Source organism: Dunckerocampus dactyliophorus, chromosome 8 (genome assembly GCF_027744805.1).
Source record: "Dunckerocampus dactyliophorus isolate RoL2022-P2 chromosome 8, RoL_Ddac_1.1, whole genome shotgun sequence".
Taxonomy (NCBI): domain Eukaryota; kingdom Metazoa; phylum Chordata; class Actinopteri; order Syngnathiformes; family Syngnathidae; genus Dunckerocampus; species Dunckerocampus dactyliophorus.
The window spans coordinates 23,189,785-23,217,726 of record NC_072826.1 but is presented as its reverse complement, the minus strand read 5'-3'; the positions used below and the strand labels follow the sequence as shown (position 1 = coordinate 23,217,726).

The following is a 27,942-nucleotide window of genomic DNA, read 5'->3' as shown; positions in this document are numbered from 1 at the left end:
CTCGGCTGAGAGGTGAAACGTCTTCTAAGATAGCCCGAACAGTCCAGCTGCCATCGATTCAAAGCCCTGAGAAATAAATGAAATGAAATACTTAATTTAATAGTATTTGGCAATTTCTTGGAATATTTAACACTTTTTTTGACATTGAGCCTCATTTTATGTTACTTTTGCCGCAGTCCAAAAAGAAAAGAAAAAAAAAAAGAGTTGCAGGCTGCAAATGTTCCCTGGGCCGGACTTTGGACAACCCGATGCATTTGTTGGGTGTAAAAAGTCGTAGTTGGGGTTGGTGGTGCGTGTATTCTCTGTGCAATGGATTGTTTCTTCATACCTGTTGCCTTGGAAAATGACAACGCAAACAGTGCAAAAGTAATAACATTTAATTCAAACAAAACCATGCAACAGGTCCCCATCACCCTGATTGAATTCTCCTGTTATAAAATAAACATCCAAAGCCATACATTGCTCAGTGGGCACTCACTACATGAGAAACTACTTCAGGGAATACACGCAGGTCAGCCCAGAAATTTAAGAAACCAAAACAAGAAACTCCCAAAATAACAGCAAAGAAATATAAGAAGTCAGCACGGGCCCTGGCAAAGTGGCAATCCAGACAAGTGCCCAGCACACACACTTGATCTCTGCAGAGTGACGTCTCCACCCAACCCTCTCCAAATCTACCTCCATCACAAAGCGCTAGGAAGCAAACCACACGCGTACACATCTTCCTACGTTGATGACCCTGCAGTGCTTTTCGTGATACAGTCGTCCCTCGCTACATCGCTCCCTCACTCTATCGTGTTTTTTTTTGGAAATTAAATGAATGACCGCTGTTTGTGGTTGACTATGGCCCATTACTAGTAAAAACTATTGAAAGACAAGTTATGTGTAGCATTCTGGTCATTAGGCATCATTAATGTTACATTGCTGAGACGTGACGTTACATTGCATTACCTTACACTGCATGTAGTCAGCCATGGCATGTCCGACATGATTACGGTTGGGCATCATTTGAATTAAACGATTCTGGTTCCGATTCCAATTCCTGTTCCTAACGATTCTCAATACTGATGCTTTTAAACAGCAGGGTCATAACAGTTTGCATGGTTTAAATGAGGGCACTAATCAGAGCTCTTTTTGGGTGAAATGACTGAACTTCTAAATGAATTGTTAAATGATATGAACTTTTTATCGACTTTACAATTCATTTCTTACAGGACTATTTTCAACCAGTTTCTTTGCTGCCTCAATGTTGGTGTAAACTATTTTTTACAACACACTTATTTTGTTAACACAAGTAAATGGGATAGAGCTCTTATTTTGAAGGCCAGAAGTGTTTTGTGTGAGTTGAGAAGGTCCTTTGACTATTAACTGCTAAGAAGAGACGGACTGTGTAATTGAACTTGCCTAGCCGTAGCTCTCGTCCTTTATTTACACCAAACTTCCACATCAGCTGGCATCCGGAAAACCTGGGTTACAATGGTATGAGACAGGCGTCATTTATTGTTTGACTTCACTGATTCTGACTGCTTAGAGGAAGCGTGATGTCGCGCATCAAGGAAGAGGTACCATTTCTACACTATGAATGTGTGAACATTAAATTACGTTGCCCGTGCATCCTCCTTTGCATGATATCATTGTGTTGCAAATGCCGCACTGAGCCAACTGCACTTTTTTTTATGAAACTAAGCCAAACTTTTTAGCCGCTTCTTCGCTGGTGCTCGCCGGCTGGCTTCCCCTTCATTGGTGTTCGTGGCTATTTCTTCCGGTCGGCGAAGTTGGCATCGGAACAAAGAATCAAAATAAAAACTTCTTAACCATCCTGGGAGAATCGGAATGTTAGTCTGGGTTCCCGTCGATGCTCGAGACTCAATGCCCAACCCTAGACATGATAGAGTGAAAAGAACTTTCCCATGCCATTTGAAATCCTTTAAGTTTAGAATAAATACATTGGAGGCTAGCTAGTTAGCTTGGTAGCATGCTATGTTTAAAGCAGCGTCTGTCTCTTGTGTCTCTGCAGTGATACCGTAGCCTGCGTATTGCAGTTGAGCAATGTGCTGTAAACAAATAATAATAGGATTGTAACAGTGACAATAGGGGTGTTATTTCATGTCTACAGGGCTCTAATAATGGCTAGAAAGTCACAAATAGGTTTTCTATGCTGGAACTAGGAAAATATTCAATTTGTCAATATTAAATCCTACTTGGCGGTAATTCACTTATCGCGGCCGTGTCCGGAACCAATTAACCGCGCTAAACAAGGGACGACTGTGTATGCATTGCTGAATGTCCCCCTCGAAGCTTTCCTCCCCATGTGTCAGACTTGCTCCTTTTGTCAGGAGGACCTGACACATTCACATCTTTGGGATTGCAGGAACTGGGGAACTCAATGGAGACTAAAATAACCTCTGAGATCACGTGATGTATTATTTGGGAATGGAGTTCAGACATACAGTAAAGGTGTGTAGTTGTTAAAAAAAAAAAAACAACAACCTCGGAATGGTCTGAACGTGAACATCCATTACACTGTCAGAGATTTGATTTCAAACCCTCACCACAGTACCGACAGATTTTGGAGGATTTACTCTTCCACCACACAATCAATATGCACATGGTTACTTTACAATCTTGAAGTGTAACACAAAGAGGCTAAAAATGCACAGTATGTTTTGGATTGGAAGGTCACACCTGCTCCAAGGACCAGAATGGGGATCTCGGTGAGGAAGTAGCCTGTACATTCCTCTCACTGTCCAATGGGAAGCTTCAGATGGATAAAATGACACTTGTGGAGCCAAAGTGGTTTAGCCAGTGTTGAGTATGTGGGCTCTGAGGTGTGTGTGTGTGTGTGTGTGTCTGTGTGTGTGCGTGTAGATGAAGAGGAGGGGGGTAGGAGGCAGGTGCATCAGTTGTACACTAGGCCTTCAGGTGGCTGGGAAAGCTTGCCGTTCTCTTTCAACATCATATGTTGTCTGAGCTCCTGCAGCACCATGCGTATGGTATTAACGTGCTTCCACTTGCTCAAGCAAGTCACAGCCTTCATGTCCACCTGCAAAGAAGAGCAAATGATGTTTAGCAAAGCATTATAAACCCAACGGCAGAGGGGTGGAACGGTATATACAGTACAGGTGCCATCGAGTCTGTACGGTACACATTATGTGCGGGACAGGAAGTGTTTATTGTGTTATGCGTCTAGTCCGTAAACAAACAGTGCAGTCCAGCCTTTGGCTAGCGATAGTGCCAAGGAGACCCCAGAGCTTGAAAAGCTTCAACCATGGTGAAAGTCTGTATTGGGAGCACTTGGCCTTCATAGTGAATATGTAAAAGCGACAAATACCAACTAAGCTTTCTCTTGGGCGTTGCTCTGCATCGCCTGGTTGCGCTCGCATTTGGTGACACAGCCGCTGTTTTGGTGCGGTCACCGTTTACACTTGCCTCCCTCACGATTACAGTCCACTGTCAGGCGGACCAAGACCCATCTCTCAGGCAGTCTCGGTCCACCGTTTGGTTTGGTCCTTTCCGTTCTAGACTGCGTTCACACTTGAGCAAACAAACCATACTAACACAGCAAACTGAATGTAGTCCATTTTAACCGGACCAAAAATGAGAAGTATGACACACTCACAGAATGACTGTAACGTAATCAGTCCTTGGTACATACGGTGCATCCACACAGTAATCACAGAGCTTCACTTTTTCCACATGTTGTTTGTTATGTGACACCCTCATTCCAAGTAGAATAAATTTGTTTTTGCTCTCAAAATTCGACATACAAAACCTTTTCAGGACAATTGTATTGTTGGTACTGTAGGTAACATTCTAGATAACTGAGCGCAGTGGTGTCCAGTGTTTTTTCTTGTGAGAGCTACTTCTACAAAATGAAAATGGCCAAGAGCTACTCATTTTTATGACATTTATTTGCATTGTTTATTTGTTGACTAACCTCAGCAGCAATAATATAGACAGGTGTGTGCCTTTCCAAATCATGGCCAATCAACTGCATTTCCACCAGCCGGGCTCCAATGAAGCTGATCAGTGCAAACAGGATGCACCTGAGCTACATTGCTGCCAGCCTCATGGCAAAGGTTGTGAATACCTGTCATGTGTCAAGTTTGAACTCATTCAGTCCCAGCCATTTTCAAAACACAACCCCTTCAGTACCGGCCATTGTAAACAATTTTGACTCATTTGTCAAGGCACATATAGAATATTGTGTTCTATGGCTATACAAACATGGAACCTACCAAAAGAAAGATTAGACTGCCGTCTTTCATCGAAAAAAATAAGTAACCAAAGTAAAATTAGCAATCAGCAGTAGAACATAGGCAAGTTTCAAGAAAATATTAGTTTCCGACTAAAACAGGGAGAAAACCAGCTTTTAGTGAAAAGATACAAAAGTTTCAAATATAACTTTCACTTTGACACACATTTTTTGCTTTTGTGACAGCTCAAATATCTGAACAAGTATACCACAACATAAACAACACAAAAAAGGGGTTGTTTTACATCTAAACAGTAATTTATTTACAAATATAACACCATGAACTATTTAGAATTTTCATATTTGGGACTAAACTAAACTGAAGATTAGCATGCGTTTTGCATGAGTTAAAATTTTCCTACAATGTGTAACCTTCTGTACGCTACACTCCTCCATGCTCTTCCACTTCCTCCTTGTTGTCGAGTGTGTGTTTATATGCAAATGATCTATGCCGAGCACATATCAAATGCACTTCTGCCCCCTTGTGGCCATTTTTATGGCTTAAATGTGCTCCAAAAGTGACATCCATTAGTGTGCAGTTGCGTCCTCACTTTTTTTTGCCTCTCACGCACAAGAAAGTATTTGGGATCATGCGTTCATTGAATAAGTTAATACATTTGCAAACATTTTTTAAAAAAGCTTTTACTAAAAAGACTTTACAACTTGCCATTATGGAGTGTTGGGAATCAAATTTTGAGGAGAAAAAAGAATGTATTCCATTTTGGTATAAGGCTGTAACACCAAATATGGAAAAAGTGAAGCGCTGTGAATACTTTGTGGATGCACTGTAATTTGAATATAATATAATTAATACACGACTCAAAGGCATCCAAAAGTCTCAAACACACACACACACACACACACACACACACACACCATGCTTGCTCTGCTCCGAATACATTAGTGTGTGTAATAAAGACGTGTTTAATTAATGCCATGGCTCCTCTCACAAGTCATTCATGACAGACGTGACCTTGAACAAAAAATGGCTTCCAACAAGACTGGAAATATTCCACAAGGCCAGGGAACTTGCAGTAATACAAGTGTACGATCTTCAGCCATTCTGCCTCAGTGTTACTGTGGAAGGGCTACCACATGAAACCATGTCACGGTTGGACTTCAGTTGTGGGTTTTTTTTTATATATTGTTTCCTGTTAGGTGCTCCTATTTTGGCTTTCTGTTTCCTGTTTTGGGATCATGTGCAGCAACGTTGCTTCGGCTGGTAAGTGTGGGCAGTAGCACCCGTGTAGCATCAGTGCTACTATTTAGTTTAGAAGGGACTCTCTGCTAGTGATGGTCATGACTGTTTTCTGTGTTGTACTTTGTGACTCATGTTTGTGCTCCTTGTGAGCTTTCCTTCTTTGCCTGAATTAATGGACTTTGTTGACTACTGCACCTGCATGATGTCCTAGAATCCTGGTGTGGCACTTGCATACAAGAAGAGCAGAACATGACAGTTCTTTTCACATGGAGTGAAACTAGTGTTAGTCCTGCTCGGTTGAGTCACTTGGGGTTATTTCTAGACGCTCATCAGCAGCTACCAAATACTTAACTTGGCTCTAACTCTACCGCACGATTCTGCTCTTTTATTTTAAAAACCAATTTGTATTTCTACCCTTAGCGGCAACGTTGCATGCTGACACACAGCTCTCACTCTCTCTTTGAACTTAGCGGGGCAGGAGCAGGTCAATTAAACCTTGACCTTTTATTAAACAAAAAGCCCCAGCCTCAGAGTATACAGAGTGAATATATAGAGTGTATATTCAATTCCCCCTTGATGGGTTCAGGGCTATCGGGTTAATCAATTTCATCAACAGAAAAGAAGAAAAAAACACTATCTGTGAACATGCTGTGCTTACCAGACCATTTGATGTATGTACTCCCACCATGTTGATCTTGGTCATAAAGCGTACTTGAGGCGCATGATCTGGATATTTGGATCCACATTCGATTTTCAGAGTGTATATTCTGCCTTCGTACATCGTCTATAAACACACACACAGAAAACGGTCATTAGTTGAGTCAGTAGCTTGAAGAGTTCATTGTGTGTCTTCATTTACAGATCCAACAACTGACAAAATCATGTAATATCAGATCAATAGTACTCTTTCAAATTATTTCATAGATAAAAGGTGATAACTATTTTATCTGTATCCCCTTGAGCCGAGAAAAAAAGGTACCATCAAAGTGATCGTTGTTCTGCTGGGCTCATTTCAACGATTATTGCTTTGAGGTTTGCAGTGTTGCCACAGAGCTGCGATACAACGGTGCACTGAAGCCTTCAGCTGTGCCGAGCATAAACTATCCCTATATGACTTGTACGTCCAACAAGGAAACGTGGCCACTTCACCCGTCTCTGCTTGAGTCCGACTGCCAGTCCACTGGAACCTCTGACATCAACAAAAAACCTAAACCAAGTCGAGGCGCTGCTGAAAAGCATAAAAGATCTAGAGTAAGTAAAGTAGTGTCGTTTTGTGTTTGGAATTGTAGAATGTTGGCTACATTATTGTTGTAATTGGCAGTTGTATAATCTGTAACTGTTTACATTTTTAACAAAATAGTCCTTGAAGAAAGTACCTCGAACTCAGATGAAAGGCATTATTTTTAAAATGCTCATTTTAATACTTCAGATTTGTACGAGGATGGCATTTCAAATGCTATGCTTGTGGCATTTACAGACACTAATAACCGACCTTTTGATCTTACAGAGCATGTTCATTGGAAATATTATTGAGTTGGAACAAATACAAATGATATTATTATTATTCCCATCATTATTAATATTATTAAGGAAGTTGTTATCAGGATCGAGACTGGCTGCCAAACTTTTTTGCTCTGTTTTGAAAATCAGATCAAATCAGATGCAGCCACGGTATCGGGCCGATCCATGACCACTGCCATATGACGTTAGTAACGCCACAGTCCAACATGACAGATGGCGGTAATGCACCTCAAAGTTGGTTGCCAACCGGAAGAAGAAGAAAACGCAACACTACGCAGACATGCCCAGGTATGGCGATATGATTCACTGGAACACGATAACCAAGCAGCAACTTGCAAGATCTGTAAACTGGCTGTTTCTCGAGGAGGGAACAGTAGGGCTCATTCAATGCCAACCATTTTTCAAAAGACAACCCCTTCAGTACGAGCCATTTTGGACGATCTTGACGATTTTTAAGGCACGCAGGATTGTGTTCTATGGCTACATAAACACGGAACCTACCATAAGAAAGTCTTTCATCAAAAAAAAAAAGTTTGTTTTTACCTTTTTCCACTCTTTAGTAAAAGGTAAGTTTCAGGAAAATATCAGTTGCTGACTAGAAAAGGGAGGAAAAACAGTTTTTTGTGAAAAGATGCAATTCAAGCATAACTTTCACTTTGGCACCAATATTTTTTGCTTTTGTGACAGCTCAAATATCTAAAGTATCCGGTATGGATAATACGATTTTGAAATCCTCCTCATTATCCGTAATCGTGCTGAAGGAAAATCCTCATTGGGAAACTACTTATGTGTTCATATTCATGCTCTGTGATTGGCCAGTCACACACAGTGACCGCCCCCCCAGACAGACTTGCTTGCTGCAGCCAGAGGAGCTGTGCCTCACTCTTTCACGCGCAAACATTTCTCTCTGTGTTTGCTTGGCTTAACGCCAGCTCACGCTCCTCGAATCAGTACTCAGTTTTCCTCAACTCACCTTTATTTCGGTTTGTATGATATTTAAAGTTAGTTGGTAAACTTGTTTCGTAACGTACGTGATGCAACTGGCAAGGCAGAGTTGAAAACGGCTCGTGTTATGTTGGTCGCTGGCTCCACTCACGACAGGGTTTTTTTAAGGTTTTCCTCAGCTCGCCTCTATTTCGGTTTGTATGTAAAGTTACTTTGTAAACTCGTCACGTACGTGGTGCATTTGACAAGACAGAGCTGTAAACAGCTCGTGTTTCATCGGTCACTGCCTGTGTTTTTTTTTTCCCAGTCTACTACTCTAATTTGGCTGGTGATGTAAAGTCAGTTGGAAAACTTTGCTCGTAGTTCTGAACGCGGTGCTTTTGAGAAAAAATACAGTGAAGAAGGCTGACAGATTGTTTCTGTTGACCATCACTGGATGCATAAATCACCAACTTCACACAGATCATTAAAAATAATTAAATAAATAATAATACAGATCAGTTACACACATACATAAATAGGTGAATAATAAACAATAAATATAGCAACTTCTGACCAATCCATGTCAATTTCAGACTTAAAATAATGTACCAATTTAAGTCCCCACCCATTTCCGGTTAAATCTGCTAATCAGAAGTGAGTGGGGATTCCACAAAAATTAGGCTTTATCACTGGTTGTAGGATTTTTTTGTATTTTGGATACTGCTTCATCATGTTTGTTAACCTTTTCCTTTCAATTTGGTATCAAATTAATATGCAGGCTTAAATCATAGCAACTGCGAGTCAAAGTTTAACCCATCCAAGCGAAAGGATTCCAACATTTGGCTGAAATAAAAGACATGTAAGACAAATATAAATCCTCAATTTATCAGTGCCCATGTAAAACACTCAAAATTTTACCATGTAAAATGAATGTTTTTACTTATTAAATTTATTAATCATGTTCAATATTTCAAGTTAATGAAGATTAAAACAAGGTTTATATTTTTTAAGAGTGCAGGGGGTACATGGCTTCAGGTCAAATGTCTGAATGGGTACGTGACTGTAAAAACTTTGGGGACCCCTGTGATATTGTTTTTTTTAGTCCATCAGCCTGATATCATTTACCAATATTGGATCGGGACACCCCTATTTAAATCGCATTGAACCACAGAACATGACGTTAATGACTTAAAGGTTTTGGTTTCATTTTGTGCAGTGGTAGACACAGGTGCATGCGCACGGCGATTTAAAAAAACACATTCATGATGTTTCCTGGGCTCCGTGTAAGTGTGCAATGGTTTTAAAGATAATGTACATGCAATATCTCAATATATTGATGTTATGCCACCAAGTCAGCTGGGGTTGTTTTTTCAGACTTCTGATCGCCTTCTAAGAACTTGTTTCCACCATGCAGTACAATCCTGTTCAGTTGAGTACACATTTTGTTTTGTTTTTAATTGTAAAGGGTCATGAAAAATGTGCTTGTCACAATAGTTTGCTTCAGTAAGCTTGAAGTGGGTGGAGCTAGGTACACTGCTGTCCGTTGATTGGTCAACAGAAAACAGTCTTGTCTGCACTGCAACGTGTTGGATTTATTTCCTTTGTTTAATGAACTGGCAAATAACTTGCAGTCTAACTGGTATCGGCATGTAGTCACACTATTCACGTAGCTGATGCAGCCATCGTCATTCCGCTTACATACGCCATAGTGGAAATGAAATTGTGGCAAACTCAATAAAGGTGACATTTCAGCATGATCTGCTTTTAACGCTGAATATTGGAGTTTGTACACAGCCCTGACATGCATCGATGCTGTTGCCTCGCCAGCATGTCAGCACTACTAAGTCAGGAAACAGTAGAATGACATGCGTTACAGAAATAGGTCAGGTGTAACCAAAGAACACACATCCTTTCGCTATGTTACCAAGGGCGATGTTGCACATGACACCATCACAAAATAACTATATAGGGACTCATCCTCAAAAAGATTTTCGGTACTACTTGTTTTGCTCTTACTCACTGATACACTCCTAACCAAAATCTTAAGACCAGTTGAAAAATTGCAAGAATTTACATTTTGCACTGTTGGTCTTACAGGAAATGTTTTTTTTCCATTTTGCACGTCATCCACAATCCTTATGTGAGACATCAACACACACCTTTCCCTTTTCTGTATGTTCTAAATATATAAAAACATAAAAAGAGGCAGCTCATTACTACACATAATGGGACACACCTATGCTGCCTACAAAGGTTGCTATTAAAACACCTACAAAAATCAACAAGCTTCTATGATTTTTCTATACATGCTGTGACCATGTAGTAACAGGTACTTTCATGATAGCATGTAATACTTACAGTATTTTGCCATATTTTGGTCCTTTTAAGCATTACTGGAACTTACTTCCTGGGTGCATTGATTTCACATATAGCAATGGTACAAAATTTTGAAATATGTCAAATCAAGTCTGGGCATGTGTGGGTTGGTATTCTCCGGGTACTCCGGTTTCCTCCCACATTCTAAAGACATGCATCTTAGGTTAATTGGTGGCTCTAAGTTGTCCACAGGTATGAATGTGAGAGTGAATGGTTGTTTGTCTATATGTGCCCTGTGATTGGCTGGGTATACTCCGCTTCTCGCCCGATAGGCTCCAGCATACCCCTGCGACCCTTATGAGGATAAGCGGCATAGAAAACGGATGGCTGGATGGGTCCACCATTGCTTTAACAGAGAGTCAAGACAAAAGCCTTGGAAAAAAACCTTGGAAACTACAACCGTACTACAAAATATACAATAACTTAGGCTGTAAAAATCTGTTTTAAAAGTCACCAGAGTAGAGTTTTACATTTTTTTGATAATCAAAAAGACCAGGGAAGAAAATCAAGTGTCATATTCTGAATGTAGGCCTCGCAGTGCAGCAGCAAGCTGTGTATTCGTTTTTACCCCACACTAACCACAATAAATACAGAGCTGTCATCAACGACAGAAATGCATCAAATCCCCCATCCACTCCATATTTGAGAAAATCTATGTTTTTTTAAAGCATGATTTTGTTATAATGATATCTAAATTATCCATATGTTATTTGCTTTTAAATTTACAATCAAGGCATCCATATTGAAAATAGGACGTTGCAAAGGCGACATGTAGTAATTCTGGGTTTAAAAAAAACAGATTTCGAACCATTAGATTTTAATGAAATTTAATCTGCAGATAGATATTAAAGTGAATTAATATCTGATATACTTTTATTTTATCCTGAAGCTCAGATCCATGAGTTTGAAAGGTTTAAAGTTGGACTTTAACATTCAAAGCAATTAGTTTGAGTCAATGTGGTCCAAAACTCAGTATAAATCCAATACAAAATTGTAGAGGAAGAAATACTCTACCTAACAAAGACGTATATGAATGAAAATACGATAAAGATATCCTATGAAAAAATAGCATTTTTAAGGACGTCCCCTCGAACAACGGAGCTTCAAGTTGTGCAGGGAGGTCAAATGGCAGCTGGCTATGTGGAGGTGTTGCAGGGGGCATCCCTCATGACTGAAGGCCCTTGTCTGTGTGGTAATGACTGGCTTTTTCAACAGGATAACGCTGCAGTCCACAATGACTGCCTGACAAAGGACTTCTTCCAGAGGAATAACCTCACTCTTTTGGACCATCCTGCATGTTCTCCTGATCTAAATCCAATTAAGAACATTTGGGGAAGGATGGCAAAGGAAGTTTACAAAAATTGACATCAGTTCCAGAGAGTGGATGCCCTCTGTGAAGCCTTCTTCACCACCTGGAGCAACATTCCCTGTAGCCCCTCCTGGAAACACTGGCATCAAGCACGCCCAAACTAATTTTTGAGGTGATTAACAAGAATGTCGCAGCGACTCATTACTAAGTCCTTTTACTGAATAAATTTTACTTCTATTTTTTTTTTGGGGGGGGGTCCCTATCAATAGTCTTGAACTTTTGATCAGCTGATGACCAGCGCCTTTGTTGTGACATTACAAAAAAAAACAAGAGGCGACACAGAAAAGTTTGTATTTCTAAACATCCCTTGTTTATTGCAGTTAATTGCCTGACGATGATAAGAGCATTTTTGCAAAGTAGGATTTAGGGCTAATGGACCAAAACTCATATCCCGACATATTGATGTTGAATACCAATATATGATATATGTCCTGATATTTTTTTCCACAAAGTGAGTTTAGACAAAGTCAAAGTCAAATATGCGTGCAGAGTGGTTTCATTTAAATATATATATTTTTTTAAGTATAGCAAAATAACCGCTAAAACAAAACAGCCCATTTTCTTTTTAAAATAAATACAGAAAAAGTCATCTTGTTTATAACAAACCTTTAGCTATGCTCAAATCCTCAGCTAATACCAAAATCACAAAAGAACAAAATATGAAATAAAGTGCACAGTTTAAGAAGAAATTTTTAAATGTCAGCAGCAACTCTAAACTATTATTTCTTCTAGAAAGCAGAACCTTGTAGGAGAGACAAAAAGTGAGTAAAAACACCTTAATTACGCTTAGAGCTACAAATAAACTTCATTCTTAGTTTGTTCATTTAAAATTGGCCATCACTTCATCAAAATACATTTTTATATTTTATCTCGGCTAGCGCCTCTCACAGTCTAGACAGCGTAGTAATTACATCCCGACTCGCCTCCAGCCTCCAACTTTTATCTTGTAGTTAGGACTACTTGTTTATTTCACACATCGTTCTACCATCACACATTCTGACACACTGACAGGTAAGTGACCAAGTCTGAATGAGGCTCGAGTGTAATGAGTAGTAATTTAATGAAGACAAAGAAGCACTTACGTTTTAGATCCCGCTCTATAAAACAGGGCGAGATCCACCCCGGCGGCACTGCGCCTCGAGGATGCGTGGATCTCCACTATGCAGTGTGCAGCGGGAGCTTTGCTTTCACTTTTAAGACCCAAAATACCAGAAAACTCTCAGATGACACCAGAAAAAATAGCTAGATTTGTCGCTCGTCTCTTTGGAGAAAATATGTCGCCAGACTTAGAGAGTCGCCGAGTTGGCAACACTGGAACTTGTCACTTCCTTTATTTCGATGGGGGCTTCTGCTCCGCCCCTCCTATCTTCTCCTTTGTGCAGGGGGAGGTGATGAGTGAGACATCCGCTTCAAGATACAAGAGAACAGCGCAAATCCAGTCTATATCGATACGAATGATGTTTGTTTTGATATCGTGCTTAAAAGAAACATCGATATTTTAATAATATCAAAATATCACCTAGCCCTAGTAGGGTATATATTTGTAGTGAGAGCATAGAAAACCTCTTCACAACCTTTTAGACATTATTAGAGCCCTCTAGATGTGAAATAACACCCCTATATCACCTTCACACTCCTATTACCCCACATAGTATAAACATCCATCCATCCATATGCTGCTTCTCCTCATTAGGTTGCGGGGGTAGTTGCATATTTTTGTTCATTTAGTATTTTTTATGCTTAAAATGCTTAATTTAGGCAACAACAAAAAAACTTAACATTTGCTTAAATATGCATATTATTGACTAAAAATTGGCTGTATTCAACCATGAAGCGGCATGATTTATTAATATATTTTATAAAAGCCATGATAAGAAATTAGAATCGCGATGTGGAAAGGGATTACGTACTTGTTTTGCTTTTCATGTTTTTCACTGTCTTTTTGTCTCTCAACCACATGATTCCTCTCTCCAATAGCGTTTCATTACAACTACACTGTACATGCACAGGCGTCAGGGCCAATTATGCAAATTAGACAGTGACATCATCTTCATTTACCATCAACATGTGGAAAATATACGCATCTGCTGAAAATGATGACAGTATGCAGCAGGGGTCAGTGTGTCTTCATGAGCATGAGGCCTGGTGTGGACCAATCTTGGAAAGGTGGAAATCAATCCAGTCTCTCGGCATTAATTACCTGACTTAAGTCTTTTTTTAATGCATTCCAAAATGTCTGTCCAGTCAAACTAGTGTACATTGTGTTTTATTATTCTTATTATTAAGCAAATAGGATTTTAGTATGATAAACATAATTTGTTTTGTTTTTCCAATTAAATTCATGAATGTCATTGTGTCTTGGGGCTCTTTGGATTACTAATCTTGGACAACTGTCATAATTAGTTTGCCAGGTGAGCCCAATTGAAAGAATTTAAAATGATGTTACACATTATTAGGCATGCCATACATTTCAAGCAATATGGGAAAGAAAAAGGATCAAACATTGCAATGCCTTGGACAAGGCATGAAAACTGAAAATTCATGAAAATTCAATAATTCACAAAAACCTTCGTACGGTGAAGAAATTTGTGGCTGATTCAGACAACAGCCGACACTGTGCTGATAAAGGCATAATGACAAAGGTTTCTGCCAGACAAATTTATCGAATCAAGAGAGCGCCTGCTAAAAAGCCATTACGGAGCAGCAAACAGGTATTTGAAGCTGCTGGTGCCGCTGGAGGATCCTCCAGAGGCAGTTATGCATAACCCTACTAACCCTGAAATCTATGAGGGTGGGAGGCAGATCACAACAAAACAGCAGGAGAGGCTATTATGACATCTTGCAAAGAAATTCAAACAGAAACGCTCCAAATACTCACAAATTGAATGTAAGAATCGTGAAGGTTATATCAAAGAAGGGATCTTATGTTAACATGTAACTTGGCCTGTTAAAATGTTAGTGAGTGAAATAGCCTTTGCTTTCAGTAAATATACCTCAGTACAAATACCTCCTTATGCCATAAATTCAACAAATGACCATTTTCGGTTCTTAAAAACCAGCGAAATGCTTTGAAACGCTGTTGTGCATATAAATCTGGAACAGTGCGTTTTAAGTTTTTCATTTTTGAAAAAAATATATTGTTATCATTGGGAGGTTCGTTCAATAACATTCAAACTGCACACTCTAAAGCAGGGGTCTCAAACTAGCGGCCCACCAAATCGTATCTTGCGGCCCGTGACTGGACATAAAGAGTAGTGGAACTGCAGCCTGCAACATCCGGGCAAGCTCAGTGTTACTTCCATACTTACAGGGGCAAGTAAACACCAACACTGAACTAACAGCGGTGTTATCTCATGGATGTATTGTGAATCGTATCGTATCGTGAGGTACCCTGAGATTCCCAGCCCTACTCCCAATACTTGATGCGACCCAGCCTCACCCAGACTACCTCCACTGGCCCCCAGTGAAATTGAGTTTGAGACCCCTGCTCTAAAGGTTGATGACTTGAAAATTATGATGACTGTAATTTACATCAACTATTTAGCAAAATCCGAGAAAAATGTCATTTGCATAATAATTTGGAACACAGTGTACAGCCCCTAACTGCTTTCAACTTCTTATGGTGCGTCTCTCTTACTTGAAAAAGGCTGGTCAAAAGAAACAGCCCTTCTTTGTTGTTGAGTTGCAGTGTACCCTGGGAGCAAAATTGCTGATGACATTTTATAACACATCAACAGTAAACTTGCCTTGATTCAAGTCATCACAGGCTGTGTCACTTCCACTACCAAACCACATTAAAGGGATAGTTCGGATTTTTTGACATGAAGTTGCATGACATCCCCATCAGCAGTGTCGCGCGTCAAAAGTGACTCCCGCCCCCTACTTGGTCCCGTGAGCCCAGTTCTGGTCGGATTTCGGTGAAGAGGAACGTAGTTACGGTTAGTTGCTGGGGCCACGTATGTAAAGAATGTGGCTTCTCAAAGAGTAATACATTTGCATCACAAAAATGCCTCCTCGAAAAATAATCAGACGTCACAAAATGCTCTGGGTTACTTTGAAGATGAAGATGGCTGCGACACCCGCATCAAAGTCACTAAGTCACTGTTGATGCACTACACTGCTGATGGGGATGTCACACAACTTCATGTCAAAAAATCCAAACTATCCCTTTAAATTAGCATTGTAAATAATAGCATCTATGTTGAAAATCTCACCTTGGGGGGTCCAATAATGGTGGCGGTCCAGTGAGTGAGAGTCATGTCATCATCGTTGGTAAGGCCCCAACTAACTGTTCCATCTCCCACTCCTTTCTGACCTTCTTCCAGTTCCTCCAGCAGCCGGAAATTGCGGGGAACTACAGCTTTACACAGAAAAATAGGAGTGGTTCAAGCTGAGTAAAATGAGTTTCCTTGACCAGACACTGATGACTAAATATTTGTGAAATCCATTATGTACTAACAGTTACTAGGCATGTAACAGTAATGTACTCCACCCAGGATGGTGGAGGTGCATCACAACACAGAATTACACTTACCTTCCACACTTGAAATGTGTACCGAATGGGGATCGGCACAGTGCTTTGAATAAGAATACAATACTCATTACATCCGTCATTTATAAATACATTGTAGGGTTGGGCGATAATTTGAATATACCGGTTCTTCCCATGAAAAAATGACTTATACCAGTATAAATGATCATTTTAAACGGGAAAAAAGTGGAGTTGATGACATGATTTTCCTGCAACTGCGGCACACTGTATTGACACATTGGCGCCTCACGTGCACCACAGCAGAATTGGCCAATAAAAACGGAATTTCCTGTTAAATACGGAATCTCGCGGAAATTGACATAACATCAATGAAATGGTGTCATCGTGAGAAGGAATGTTGGTGTGGGGAAGTAGTTAATGGCTGGACCGTTCAATCGTGGCGGAATCTCATTACAAACATTTAACCTGCTCCTCCTGAACTACTCAAGTTGAAATGACAATCACCAGCGAAAGTTGGCAGAACCTCCTCTTACGGAGCGTGAATGGAAGCTAGCGGGGTTAGCTTTGTTTAGAATGCTAGTTCAGTTGTGTGTGTGCAAATTTTGGAATGGAACGGATTTCAGAGGGCCCTAAGCATGGTCTTGCGGTGGCGGTGAAAGGCATATCAGAGACGACAAAAGAGAGAAAATGAGCATGGCTGAAGGAGAAGCGGAGACTAGATCAAGAAACTGCTGCTAAAAGAGGTACCTCTGTAATATGCAAGCGGTTTGGTTTTAATGTGGAGGCAAAAGGTGGGAACACGACAAATTTGTTCTACCATCTCAGGCGCCAACACGGAGTTGAGTACGAAGAGTGTCATTAAGCCTGAAACAGAGTCAGCGAGCACGTCTACACTTAACCAGTCAGAAATGATATATCTGTAGCTTTTTATACAAGACTCTGCTGAATTTAATTGTATCATCCTATTGTGATACATCCCAAAAATATTGCAATACATGTTAAGGTCCACAGTCCTAATACACTGTAACATTATTAGCAATTAATCGCCACCCTTCTTTGGTTATATTGACATTGTCCAGGAAGCCAAACTTTCAAAACAAACATGAAGAGTGCTCAGTCTAGCTAGTCTACTAGCCACTGGCTAAGGTGGAACCTTAACAGATCTGTTGTTTCGGTACATATAACATAAGCATAATTGTGATTACTGATTTCATACAACAACCCCACCAAATAAAGTCATTTAAAAAGAACAAACATCTTCTGGGTGTATAAAATATTTTAGGGAAAACAACACTTCAGTGCGTCGACCTTCGCGCGGCAGCCGTCAAATTGCTAAGAATGGTTAAGGTATCAGATGACGATTATGTTTGATATTACGCTGAACTACGTGGACTTATTCCCAATGTATTCCTCTGATCCAGCTCACCCTCATCACGTCTCATAAAGGCTGACGGCCACTTTTGCTAGCCAATAAGCTATCAAGTAGCAATGCGGGTAGCATGTCAAGCACAACTTGGAAAGTCCAACGGTCCGAACACATCACGTTTAGCTTGTTAAACAATCGTGTTGCTAAATGTGTTCTGTTGTTAAGTGTAGCGTCTTAATTTCCGGAAATAAAGAGATATTAGCCAGGCTATCAAAGAAGTGGTCTTACTTGATCCGGGAACGCTCGCCATCTTGGTCACAGCTTCTCGGAAACGCGCACGTACGACGTTGACGCTGGGGAGCGCGCGCGTCCGCCGCAACAAAAAAAGGCTTTTTTTTAGTACAGGGGTCGAAAACCGATGGCTCGGGAGCCAAATGTCCCTCTTTTGACGACTGCATCTGGCTCTCAGAACACAATAAAATGTTTGGGTTTTTTTCGTTGACATTTTAAAGAAAAACATTACAGGAATCACAGTTTTAAAATTAATGTTAAAAATATAAAACTTTCTTTTGCATTTTAATCCATCCATCCATTTTCTACGCACACTGTGGGTGGCCAGAGCCAATGCCAGCTGTCCACCCCATACTTTCTGGGTCAGACACCAAAACTTGATTATTACTGGATAATGCAATAGCGTACCCAGGGTATTGAGAGGTCAAGATGTCAACTTCCCTCCTTTAGTCAAATCGTCAGCTTGCTAATTCTGCAGAGAAAACACGTTTGATGAAGATGGCGAAAAGAAAGAGTACGGTGCAAAACCGTGCAGCACCAGAAGTTGCATTAATGGTTATTCGTATTAGTTAACTTCAGAATAACAATGTTATTAAAAAGACCTGTTATATTTTTAAATTGTTGGTCTTGCTTAAAAATGCACGTTTAGTTGTAGTTAATGTTAAAAAATATAATATGGCTTTTATATTGCTCAACTCATTGATTGGAGCTTCAGGACAAGGTCAAATGTATGTAGGATATAAATTCACTTTAATATCTATCTGCAGATGAAGTTTCATTCAAATCTGATGGTGTAAAATATGTTAATATTAACCCGGAATTACTGCGTACATGTAGTGTGCAGTGTGGCGTGGAAACGAACACTATGTGCTGCTGCACTGCTAATGCGAGGCCTACATGAAAATTATGAAACGTGGTTTTCTTTCCTGGACTTTTTGATGATCAAAATAAATGGCTATTTGTTGACTTTTAAAACAAATGTCACAGCCGAAGTTATGATATATTTTGTAGCGCGGTTGTACTTGTCAAGGTCCGTGGGTCGATCACAGCTTTTGTCGTGACTCAATGTTAAAGCAATGAAAGGTATGAAATTTGCTTTAACTTCTTTAATACTTGGGGCAGACAAGTGAATTAGGTATCAAATTAAAGTTCAAGTCATGTTTTATCAGATAAAATAAATGAGAGACTTGATTTGACACATTTCAACATGTTGTAACATTCCTCAACAGAGAACTGAGGAAATTTTGGTGGTATGCGATTGCCATCTACTGGACAAAATTGAAACTACACTTTGTGAAATGACAGTTATTTTCCAATGCCAATCAGTAAATAACAAATGATTAGAATATATACTGAAAAAGTATATTATATTCACCATCATGGCTGACCTCCTGCTATACACCGACATGTAGTGAATATTAAAAAAAATAACAATCATTAAAATAATTAGAAACTGACAAAAGTAATAATACAGGAACATTTACTAAATACAAACCCTTAACCTAATATTTAGTTGCACAACTTTTTGAAGCAATGACTGCAATCAAACACTTCCTTTACGGTATGTCACAAAAGTGAGTACACCTCTCACATTTCTGCAAATATTTTATTGTATCTTTTCATGGGACAACACTAAAGAAAGGACACTTTGATACAATGCAGAGTAGTCAGTGTACAGCTTGGATAACAGGATAACATAACCATTCTTGTCTAAACCACGGGCAACAAAAGTTAGTACACCTTTCATGAAAATGACCAACTTGTGAATATATAGTGTGGATAGCGTTTAATACAGTCTTAACTCTCTTGGGCATGGAGTTATCTAGAACATCACAGGCTGCCACTGGAATCCTGTTTCAGGCCTCCATGACGACATGATAGACACTTTTGCACACAGCTGCTTTCACAAGGCAGTGGTCATCTTGGAGGTGTGTTTAGGCTCGCGCCTCACTTTATCATCATGATAATGATATGATTCAGTATGTCACAATACATGTCAGTGTTCACGTTTCCACCAATGAACTGTAGTCCTCCAGTGTCAGCAGCACTCATGCAGCCCCATAGCATTACACTCCCACCACCATGACCCCGGGTAGGAAAAACAGCTAATTGGGCCCAATTAGTACAGTTTCACATAAGGGTGGACTCACTTTTGTCAAATACTCCCTCTCTCAATGAGGCTCCTGCAACTGTCGACAGGTATTTTGGCCCACTCGATCAGCGTGACTCTCTGGAGTGTTTGCATTTGTGTTTGATTGAACATCTGTCTGCTTACAAGATATACACTCCTGATCAAAATCTTAAGACCAGTTGAAAAATGGCTAGAATTTGCATTTTGCACATTTGGATTTTAATGAGGTTTTAAGTAGAGCTACAATATGCAAAAACAAGAAGGAGGAGTGAGACACAAATTATTGAAAACAACAATGCAACTGAAATAAGCTGTTGACCAGCTAATCAAAGTTTAAGACCACATGCTATAAAAGCCAAAATCTGCTAAAAATGTTCATTTTCTGTCAGGCATTCACACTGCCATGCCCTCCTGATGGCTAAAGCTAAGAAGTTTTCTCTTTTTGAACGTGGTCGGATTGTCGAGCTGCATAAGCAAGGCCTCTCACAGCGTGCCATTGCTGCTGAGGTTGGGAGCAGTAAGACAGTCATTCTACATTTTTTGAAAGACCCTGAGCATTATGGAACAAAAAAGTCAAGGGGTAGACCCCCAAAAAAATCAAACCTGCGCTGAGCCGGAGGATCCAATTGGCTGTCCAAGACACAGAGAAGTCTTGGACCCACATTAAGGCCCTTATTGGTGCCGATTGCAGCACAATAACCAGACGGCATCTGGGTTTAAAAAACAAAAAACGAATTCAAAGACCTCGTGTCCTTCAACTCCACAAAACTGCCTGTTTAGACTTTGCCAGGGAGCATCAAACATGGGACATTGAAAGGTGGAAAAACGTTTTATTCTCTGATGAGAAAAAATGTAACCTTGGCGGTCCAGATGGCTTCCAACGTTACTGGCATGACAAGGAGATCCCACCTGAGATGTTTTCTACCTGGCACAGTGGAGGGGGGTCCATCATGGTCTGGGGGTGCTTTTTCATTCAGTGGAACACTGGAGCTTCAGGTGGTGCAGGGTCGTCAAACGGCGGTTGCTTACGTACAAGTATTGCAGCGGGCATCTCTCATGACTGAGGGCCCTCGTCTGACAACAATAGATGATGTTAGTGTTTGGGATCCCCCTAGTGGCCATGTGAAAAACTTGTTGGAACCACAAGTAAATGTAAGCTGTGGGAGCATAGTACTACTCCATAGTTCTACCCCAGCGTCATTGGTGTTCAAACTTTTTCCAGCAAGGGCCACATAGTAAAAAATGAAAGGACGCAAGGACCACTTTTTGTAAGGCAGAATTGATATTTTGTAAAGCAACACATGTAGATATGCTAACAAGTCATATACTTTAAGAAAAAAATTGCATCTCAGCTTTATGATATAGGAGAACAAGCGTATTATTAGTACAGTATGAATGGCTTTGCTTTTTTCCTCCCGTTTCTGCTGTTATTTTATTAAAGGATTCCAAATATTTCCACTTTCTTCTTTAATATACTTTGTACATTTTCTTCTCATAATATTATCAGAATATAATTAATTATTTTTAGAACGTGCCGTGGGCCAATAAAAAACAGCTGCAAGCCGCTCTTTGGACGCCCCTGTACGAAGGTGATAAGTTACTACAAGTTCTTTAAAGGTACTACATGGTGAATGGTCATGTAGTACTTTTTATGTGAAGAGGAGGATTTTAAATTTTACATTTTATAGGAGGCCAGTGCAGTGAAGCTCGTACCGGAGAGATATGATCTCTTCTCCTGGTTCTGGTTAGAAGTCCTGCAGCAGTCCGGCATTATGGAGCAGCTGGAGGGTTACAGTAAACCATGGACTACTTTGTCAGCACTGTGGGTGGCAGGAAATTTGAAGCTGGACATTCTCTTGTTGGTTGAAGATGTTTCACCCTTGAGTTCACAATGCTTGGTGAGGAGTTTCCATATTTAGATCTCTGCTGTGTGTGTGTCCTCGGTTGCCAGGTGTGATGGGTGAACCGCTATGTTGTGTAACAACAGGTTGTTCCCCTCCATGATGGCAGTTTAGAATGTTGCAGGTTGGCAGGTGGTGGATGGGCGTTTCAAGTTTGACATAAATGGCTTGCTTCACTCTTTCAAAGCATCCGTCCTCTTTGGCCAAGATCTTTGGCTGTGTTGTCCTCAAAGGAATGTTCCTCCCCTTTTCAGATGCAAATGAGCTGCAGCGCACAACATTGCTGAGTTTGCTTGCAGGGATTTTGGGTTTTAAGTGCATCGGAATGTTATCCTCCTGAGTTTCTAATTTCTCCACTGGTCAGCGGCTTTCGTTCTTGTAGCTTACTTATCGGCAGAGCATCGGGCATGTTTTAGGCCTTGTCCACATGTAAACATGTGGACATTAGAAAAAAAACTTTAGTCCACAGGCAAACACAAATTTGTGTCAGGTTCTTCACTTGAGCTTCTTTATGTTTCTTGCTCTGGGCCTGTCTGCTCTCATTATGTGAGATTTGTGTGGTGCTGGATGGAGCAATAAGGTACACCTGGACCAGTGATGTACGGTCAGGTGAAGCTGAGCCTGTCATGATGAAAAATTTAAAAAATTAATAAAGAGAACATAAACTAAATATTAATATTTGTCCATTCACCTGTGGAAAGCACATGACCATAGGTGAGGGTAGGAACTTATGGACCTGTTAAGTGAGAACTTTGCCTTCCAGCTCAGCTCTCTCGTCACCACGATGGTCAGGTGCAGTGACCACATTACTGCAGGCGTTGCACTGATCTGCCTGTCGATATCCTGCTCCAGCCTTCCCTCACCTGTGAACAAGACCCTGCGATACTTGAACTCCTCCACCTGAGCGCAAGACCTCACTCCCAACCCGAAGAGTGCAATCCACCCTTTTCTGGCTGAGAACCATGGCCTTAGATTTGGAAGTGCTGGGTCTCATCCCAGAAGCTTCAAACACTGAATGTTGAAGGTCACAGCTTGATGAGCCCATCAGGACAACATCATCCACAAATAGCAGAGATCAGATCTTAAGACCCCCAAACAGGACAGCCTCAGTAAGTTGGCAGAATCGGTCACAAAGGGCAGCCTTAGCGGAGACCATTTTGATGTAGTTACCAAATATAGTTCCTTGCCCTTTAAAGAAAATGACTCAGACCTTTTCATGTGATCCTTCACTTCGGTAGCTCCTTACTTTAACACTACTTATCACTTCTCTGTACTGATGCAAGGACTGAGTAAGTGCGTACGTAAGCAAGGTGCTTCCCTCTGACCAGACCTCCACCAGCTAGCCAACAGCCTGGCAGGTCTCCTTCCCCCAATGCAATACAGCCATGATAGCTCCAAAAACATAGACAAGAAGGCGGTCTGTGTGTGTTTGTTTCTTGGGAATGAATGGGTCAGTGTTTTTCCCTGGGACATGACTGCAATGTTTCTCCTGACACACAGGCATGGTCTTTCACACCCTCACCTTCCCACATTTTCTCTGTACGTCTGCTATGAACACAGACCTGTACTGTCAAATGTATGGACACACAGCCACACCCACTCACAACCTCGCTGCCACCATATTTCATCACCCACATGATTATTTGAATGACAGATTTTGGACGGAGATTATTACGCTGTTGTTTTCCAAAAATATTTGTCTTCAAGATGCATTAATAGCGGGAATGTTGGAGCTCATTCATTTTTGATCATTATTTATCATTCTTATTCAGCCCCTTTTTTTCAAGCTTTTTCAACATTTCTCTATTCAAATTCTTTGTTGGGACACGGCGGCTATTGACACATATCCCAAAATTCCCACAATTTCTGAAGTTCCACATATTGTGCGACAACTTTCCCACTAAAAATGAACAAAAAAACAAACATTCAACTCATTCAAGGCATTCATGCTCAAGGGGTCAAATACTTATTTTCCCCACGGTGGATCATGACTTGAATTATGTTGTTAAGAAGGAGATAGACAAATTTATTGCATACTGCATTACTTGAACATGCTGATTATTTGATAAAAGTATGAAAAAAAGCACAGCACACGGAATGTGTGTTTCCAGTTGGCCAGAAGGTGTCTGCAAATCCCCACGGTTTTCACCCATAGGTTGTGCTGCATTCACTGACTGGTGGAAGTCGTGGGTTGAAGTGAACGCGCGTGTCATAATTGATACCAAAAGTTAATAACAATGCCACCATTACTACTACTACTAAAAATAATAATAATAATTACCAAAAAAAACGTGACTGTTCCTCAAGACACGTGGCGTTTATTTTCAGTTTCAAGATACATAATTAGCTTCAAAAGATTTTCTTTTGAAGCTTTAATGCCAGCCCTAACGCTAATACAGGAGTGTTTAATTCCATCACTAATTCGCAGGCTTGGACACACGTCTTTGTCAAAGTCAACTTTTGAAAAAAAAATTTCATATCATACAAAAATATAGCATCATTATCAAATAGATTTTGAAATTGTGCCAGACCAGGCTGCTGCAACACACTGAAGTGAAAAGTCAAATAAGGAAATTAAAATAAACACAATACATAATATACATAATAAATACTAAACAATAAAATAAATTTACACATAAATGATAAAGTAAGTGTTTTTTTCTGAAAGACTGAATTCGTTACATATGATGCAGTTCCGCGGCTTGCTTTTTTTGTGCATAAACTTTACATATGAGGAGTTGCAGAGTGCTTTGTGAAGTGAAAAGTGACAAAAAGAATGATTTTTTTCCCTTAACAGTTATTACATTTAAGACATTTTCAAGTTTCTTTTCTTTTGCAGAGTCTCAAAAAATAATATCCTTTACAAAATTCGAGTACGTTTGGTATCGTGGAGAAAATCCAGTAGTGCACACATCATGCCTCAGACCTTCACAGTACAACCACAACAACCACACTTCCTGGTTATCCACCAATCACACTCACGCAAAGGTGCATTCATAAACACCGGAATTCCTAAGATCAAAATGTAGAACACAACTGAAATACCGTTGAAATACATATCTTTAATTTGTCAAAAACGAGTTAAAACTAGTTTATAGCAAGTTAGGAAAGTAAGAAGTGGTCATTTTCACAAATATGTAGCAAGTAGAGTAAACTGTGATGTGCTGTACTTTGAGTCGCGCACTGGGTTTTACTAAAAACAAGGTGCATTGAATGCAGCATGGTAGTCATGCTCTTTGCCAAGCCTCATTTTAACACTAAGCAGAGCCGGGCGCTGTTTGCAACCCCAAGCGGCTCGCTCTGCGACCTACCGGCTCCATGTGGGGGACAAGTCTTCAGGGTGAAACCCACAGCAAGATGATTGAACACAAAACCAAGCGTTTGTTGCATTAGCGCTATGCTTATTTATTTTTTATTCAAAGCTTGCATTATGCAAACTAAGTGAAAGTTGGATTACTGAGAAGAAACCTGCAAGTCTGGACTGGCCGAGAGTGGAATTTTGGATCGCGTAAACGGCGTCGGTCAGCATGTATATTTGACGTGGAATGAGTGAAAAATACAACGAGGAGGTGAGTACAAGTTAACTTTAAAGTTCTCAACTCAATCCGCACGTACTTTTAATATTTCGCTTTTCTTGTTTTTACAAGTGTCTCGTGTATAACATGACATGGAACTTTCACCTGAGACGCTAACTTTAATAAAAAACAATACGTGGGTATTAAAAATCACCCATAAACATGTACATATTGACCAATTAAGCTAACGCCAAGCTAGCCTGAGGGTGCATAAAGTTTGCGGTTCTTCGGAGTTTGGACTCGGCCCTCAGGCGGCCCAGTCCATGAAGAGTTCAGTGTGGTCACTCGAGAATGGAACCCAAATGTCACCACAATCCAGTCAACTGTAAAATCAAACTGACCTATGACCAATTCTCTTAGTGTCGGCTGACTTCAAACAATGGCCGCGACAACACACAGGTGTGTCAGGCTGTCTCAATTGGTGCACTTCCGTACTTACAAGTCTTTTTAGTGCGTAGGTGCGTTCACACTGAGAAGTACGGTAAAATGTAGTGCACTGTCAGTCCCCGGATGTTGCACTTAAAACGGAAAAAATGGTGACTGTGCAGTGATGGACACTTACCAACCTCAGGTAGCTGAAGGGGACGGATTAACTTTACCATTAAAAAGGAGAGAAGTAGAGCGTAAACATGACTAATTTTATTAGTCTTTTCCGGTAAGTAAACAGTGACAGTAATTAATTTGGGACAGCACTACAAAGTAAAAATGTCGATATATTGCATAGTTATGGAAGTGTACTGACAGGCTGTGTTTCAGATTGCACACTTCCGTACTGACACTTCAATATGTATCTTACGGACACTGTGTACTTGTGCTCGGCTGCGTTATATAATCTGATACTCTTTTTTTTTTTTTTTTTTTTTTGCTGACTGATATCAATATCGGATCGGGCGGGACACCGCTAAAGCTAGTAGGTGAACAAGAGTTGTGGTTGCTCACTGAGGTGACCCTCCAGAAAACAGCGGTCCTCGTGTTTCGGTGGAGATTTACACGGTACCCACACATCTCAGACGAAGAGTTATAAAAGACCAGGATAGCGTCGGAGATCTTAAGTTTAAGTGTGCAAAATGAGACACAACGCTCTTTTCCTTATCCCTGCCAGTTCTTCCTGAAATTCTGGCATACTAGGCACATTGCTGCCCTCTCTGGTGAGGCTCGGTACTGATGTTTGTCCAAATCAGTACGGTGGACCCTTGGTTAGCGTTATTAATTTGTTCCAGATGGTATCGAATCCATTTTTCCCATAAGAAATCATGTAAATCCAATGAATCTGTTCCAGAAAGCCAAAAATGTTAACACATAAAACATTTTTTATAGTTTTCCATGCAGAAAACAATTATAAATACATGTATCTGAACATTTAAGGTTACTTTTATCATCACTGAAGACGTGATTTTGGACATGACTGAAAACAGGAAGGTGGTGGCAACATGTCTTTAAAAATGTTTTGTGTTGATGTGTTTGAGAGTTGATGACATCATAGGCGGGCGACATAACATCCAGTTCCGGTTGCCATTTTGCTTAGCTAGCTAACAGGACACATTAAGAACAAAAACTATGAAGAACACAGTTGGACTCATGCAGTAAATTAATAACGCAACAAGACGCGCGCCATGTTGTATGCTAACTGGAGAATGCACGCAAACTGAGGCAAAATTGTGACATAAATTCTTGACGTTAACCAAAAAATACGCTAACCGGGGCGGATGCTAACTGAGGTTCCACTGTAGTGCAATAAAATAATTTCCCAGGATAATGATATAATGAGTTTAGAAGTTACTATGCGTCTTGAAATAAAGAAGTGTTATTTCTTACAATTCAGTCTTTTTTTGAGGGGATTGGCATGTTTTGTTTCTCACAGCTGCATAGTCTGAACATGTGCTATCAGAACCTTTTGCCACGACACCTCATCCAAGCAAACATTTGTCTAACGAGTGCCTTGACTTGCTGACATGTTCTCGGGGATGTAATGAACATGTGAGGAGATGTGCGGGACAGCCTTGCAAAGCGGATGAAGCTGCCAGGTGTTGATTGCATGCAAATTCATCCTGTTGGAAGTGATCCTCTGTCCGATTGCACTTTATCCAGATGAGGATAATTGTTGGTCTAAGTATATTATCATCGAATGATGGGTTGGTCAAAAGACCTTTTTCGGTTCTGAACTACTTTGATGTATGTTTTGAGGGCCAGGCACAGCAAAGTTGACCTCTTTCATGGCATTTTCCTATGAATTCCTGCATTTATTGCCTGTTTACATGTACAGTAGCATCATCCCAAAGGAGATGAAAATAGATGCTATTTGGAAAGGCACCAGGGGCTCAGCATGTGAACTGTGATTTGCCCAGCAGGGGTGTTGGTCTCCTCCGCTACGATGGCCAGATTAAATACTCAATTTAATTATGTCACCAAGCATTAAGTCACTAACCTTATCAGTGTGGTCTGCTACTTAATGGGGCTCTCTTAGCCAACAGATGCAACAAGATTACAGACAATATGCTCATGCTTACGATCTGCAGCATAGTATTAGGGGTGGAGTG

At 40.4% G+C, this 27,942-nt stretch overlaps 2 protein-coding genes across 3 annotated transcripts in view; one reads left to right on the top strand and one right to left on the bottom strand.

Annotated features, from left to right (window-relative positions):
- Window positions 1-359: 359 nt before the first annotated feature.
- Window positions 360-17,919, bottom strand: LOC129186701 (ubiquitin-conjugating enzyme E2 variant 2-like). The gene is made up of 4 exons (XM_054785204.1): window positions 17,796-17,919; window positions 15,864-16,009; window positions 6,115-6,240; window positions 360-3,043 (listed from the first exon to the last, which is right to left on the bottom strand). The coding sequence occupies exons 1-4, from the start codon at window positions 17,815-17,817 to the stop codon at window positions 2,900-2,902; spliced, it is 438 nt and encodes a 145-aa protein (XP_054641179.1). The 5' UTR covers window positions 17,818-17,919; the 3' UTR covers window positions 360-2,899.
- Window positions 17,920-25,099: 7,180 nt separating this feature from the next.
- plxnb1b (plexin b1b) overlaps window positions 25,100-27,942 on the top strand; it is a 103,594-nt gene continuing 100,751 nt past the window's right edge. For both annotated transcript variants that reach the window (XM_054783516.1, XM_054783517.1), the window contains exon 1: window positions 25,100-25,399. The gene's annotated coding sequence lies outside the window, so the exon portion shown is untranslated. The remainder of the gene's footprint in view (window positions 25,400-27,942) is intronic.

Bases quoted from the DNA above. Each gene is read 5' to 3' on its own strand.
- LOC129186701 (XM_054785204.1), bottom strand. From the start codon at position 17,817: ATGGCGAGCGTTCCCGGATCAA. The intron at 16,010-17,795 runs GTAAGACCACTT...TTCTGTGTAAAG, and splicing joins GGCGAGCGTTCCCGGATCAA to CTGTAGTTCCCCGCAATTTC. The intron at 3,044-6,114 runs GTAAGCACAGCA...TCTTCTTTGCAG, and splicing joins TACATACATCAAATGGTCTG to GTGGACATGAAGGCTGTGAC.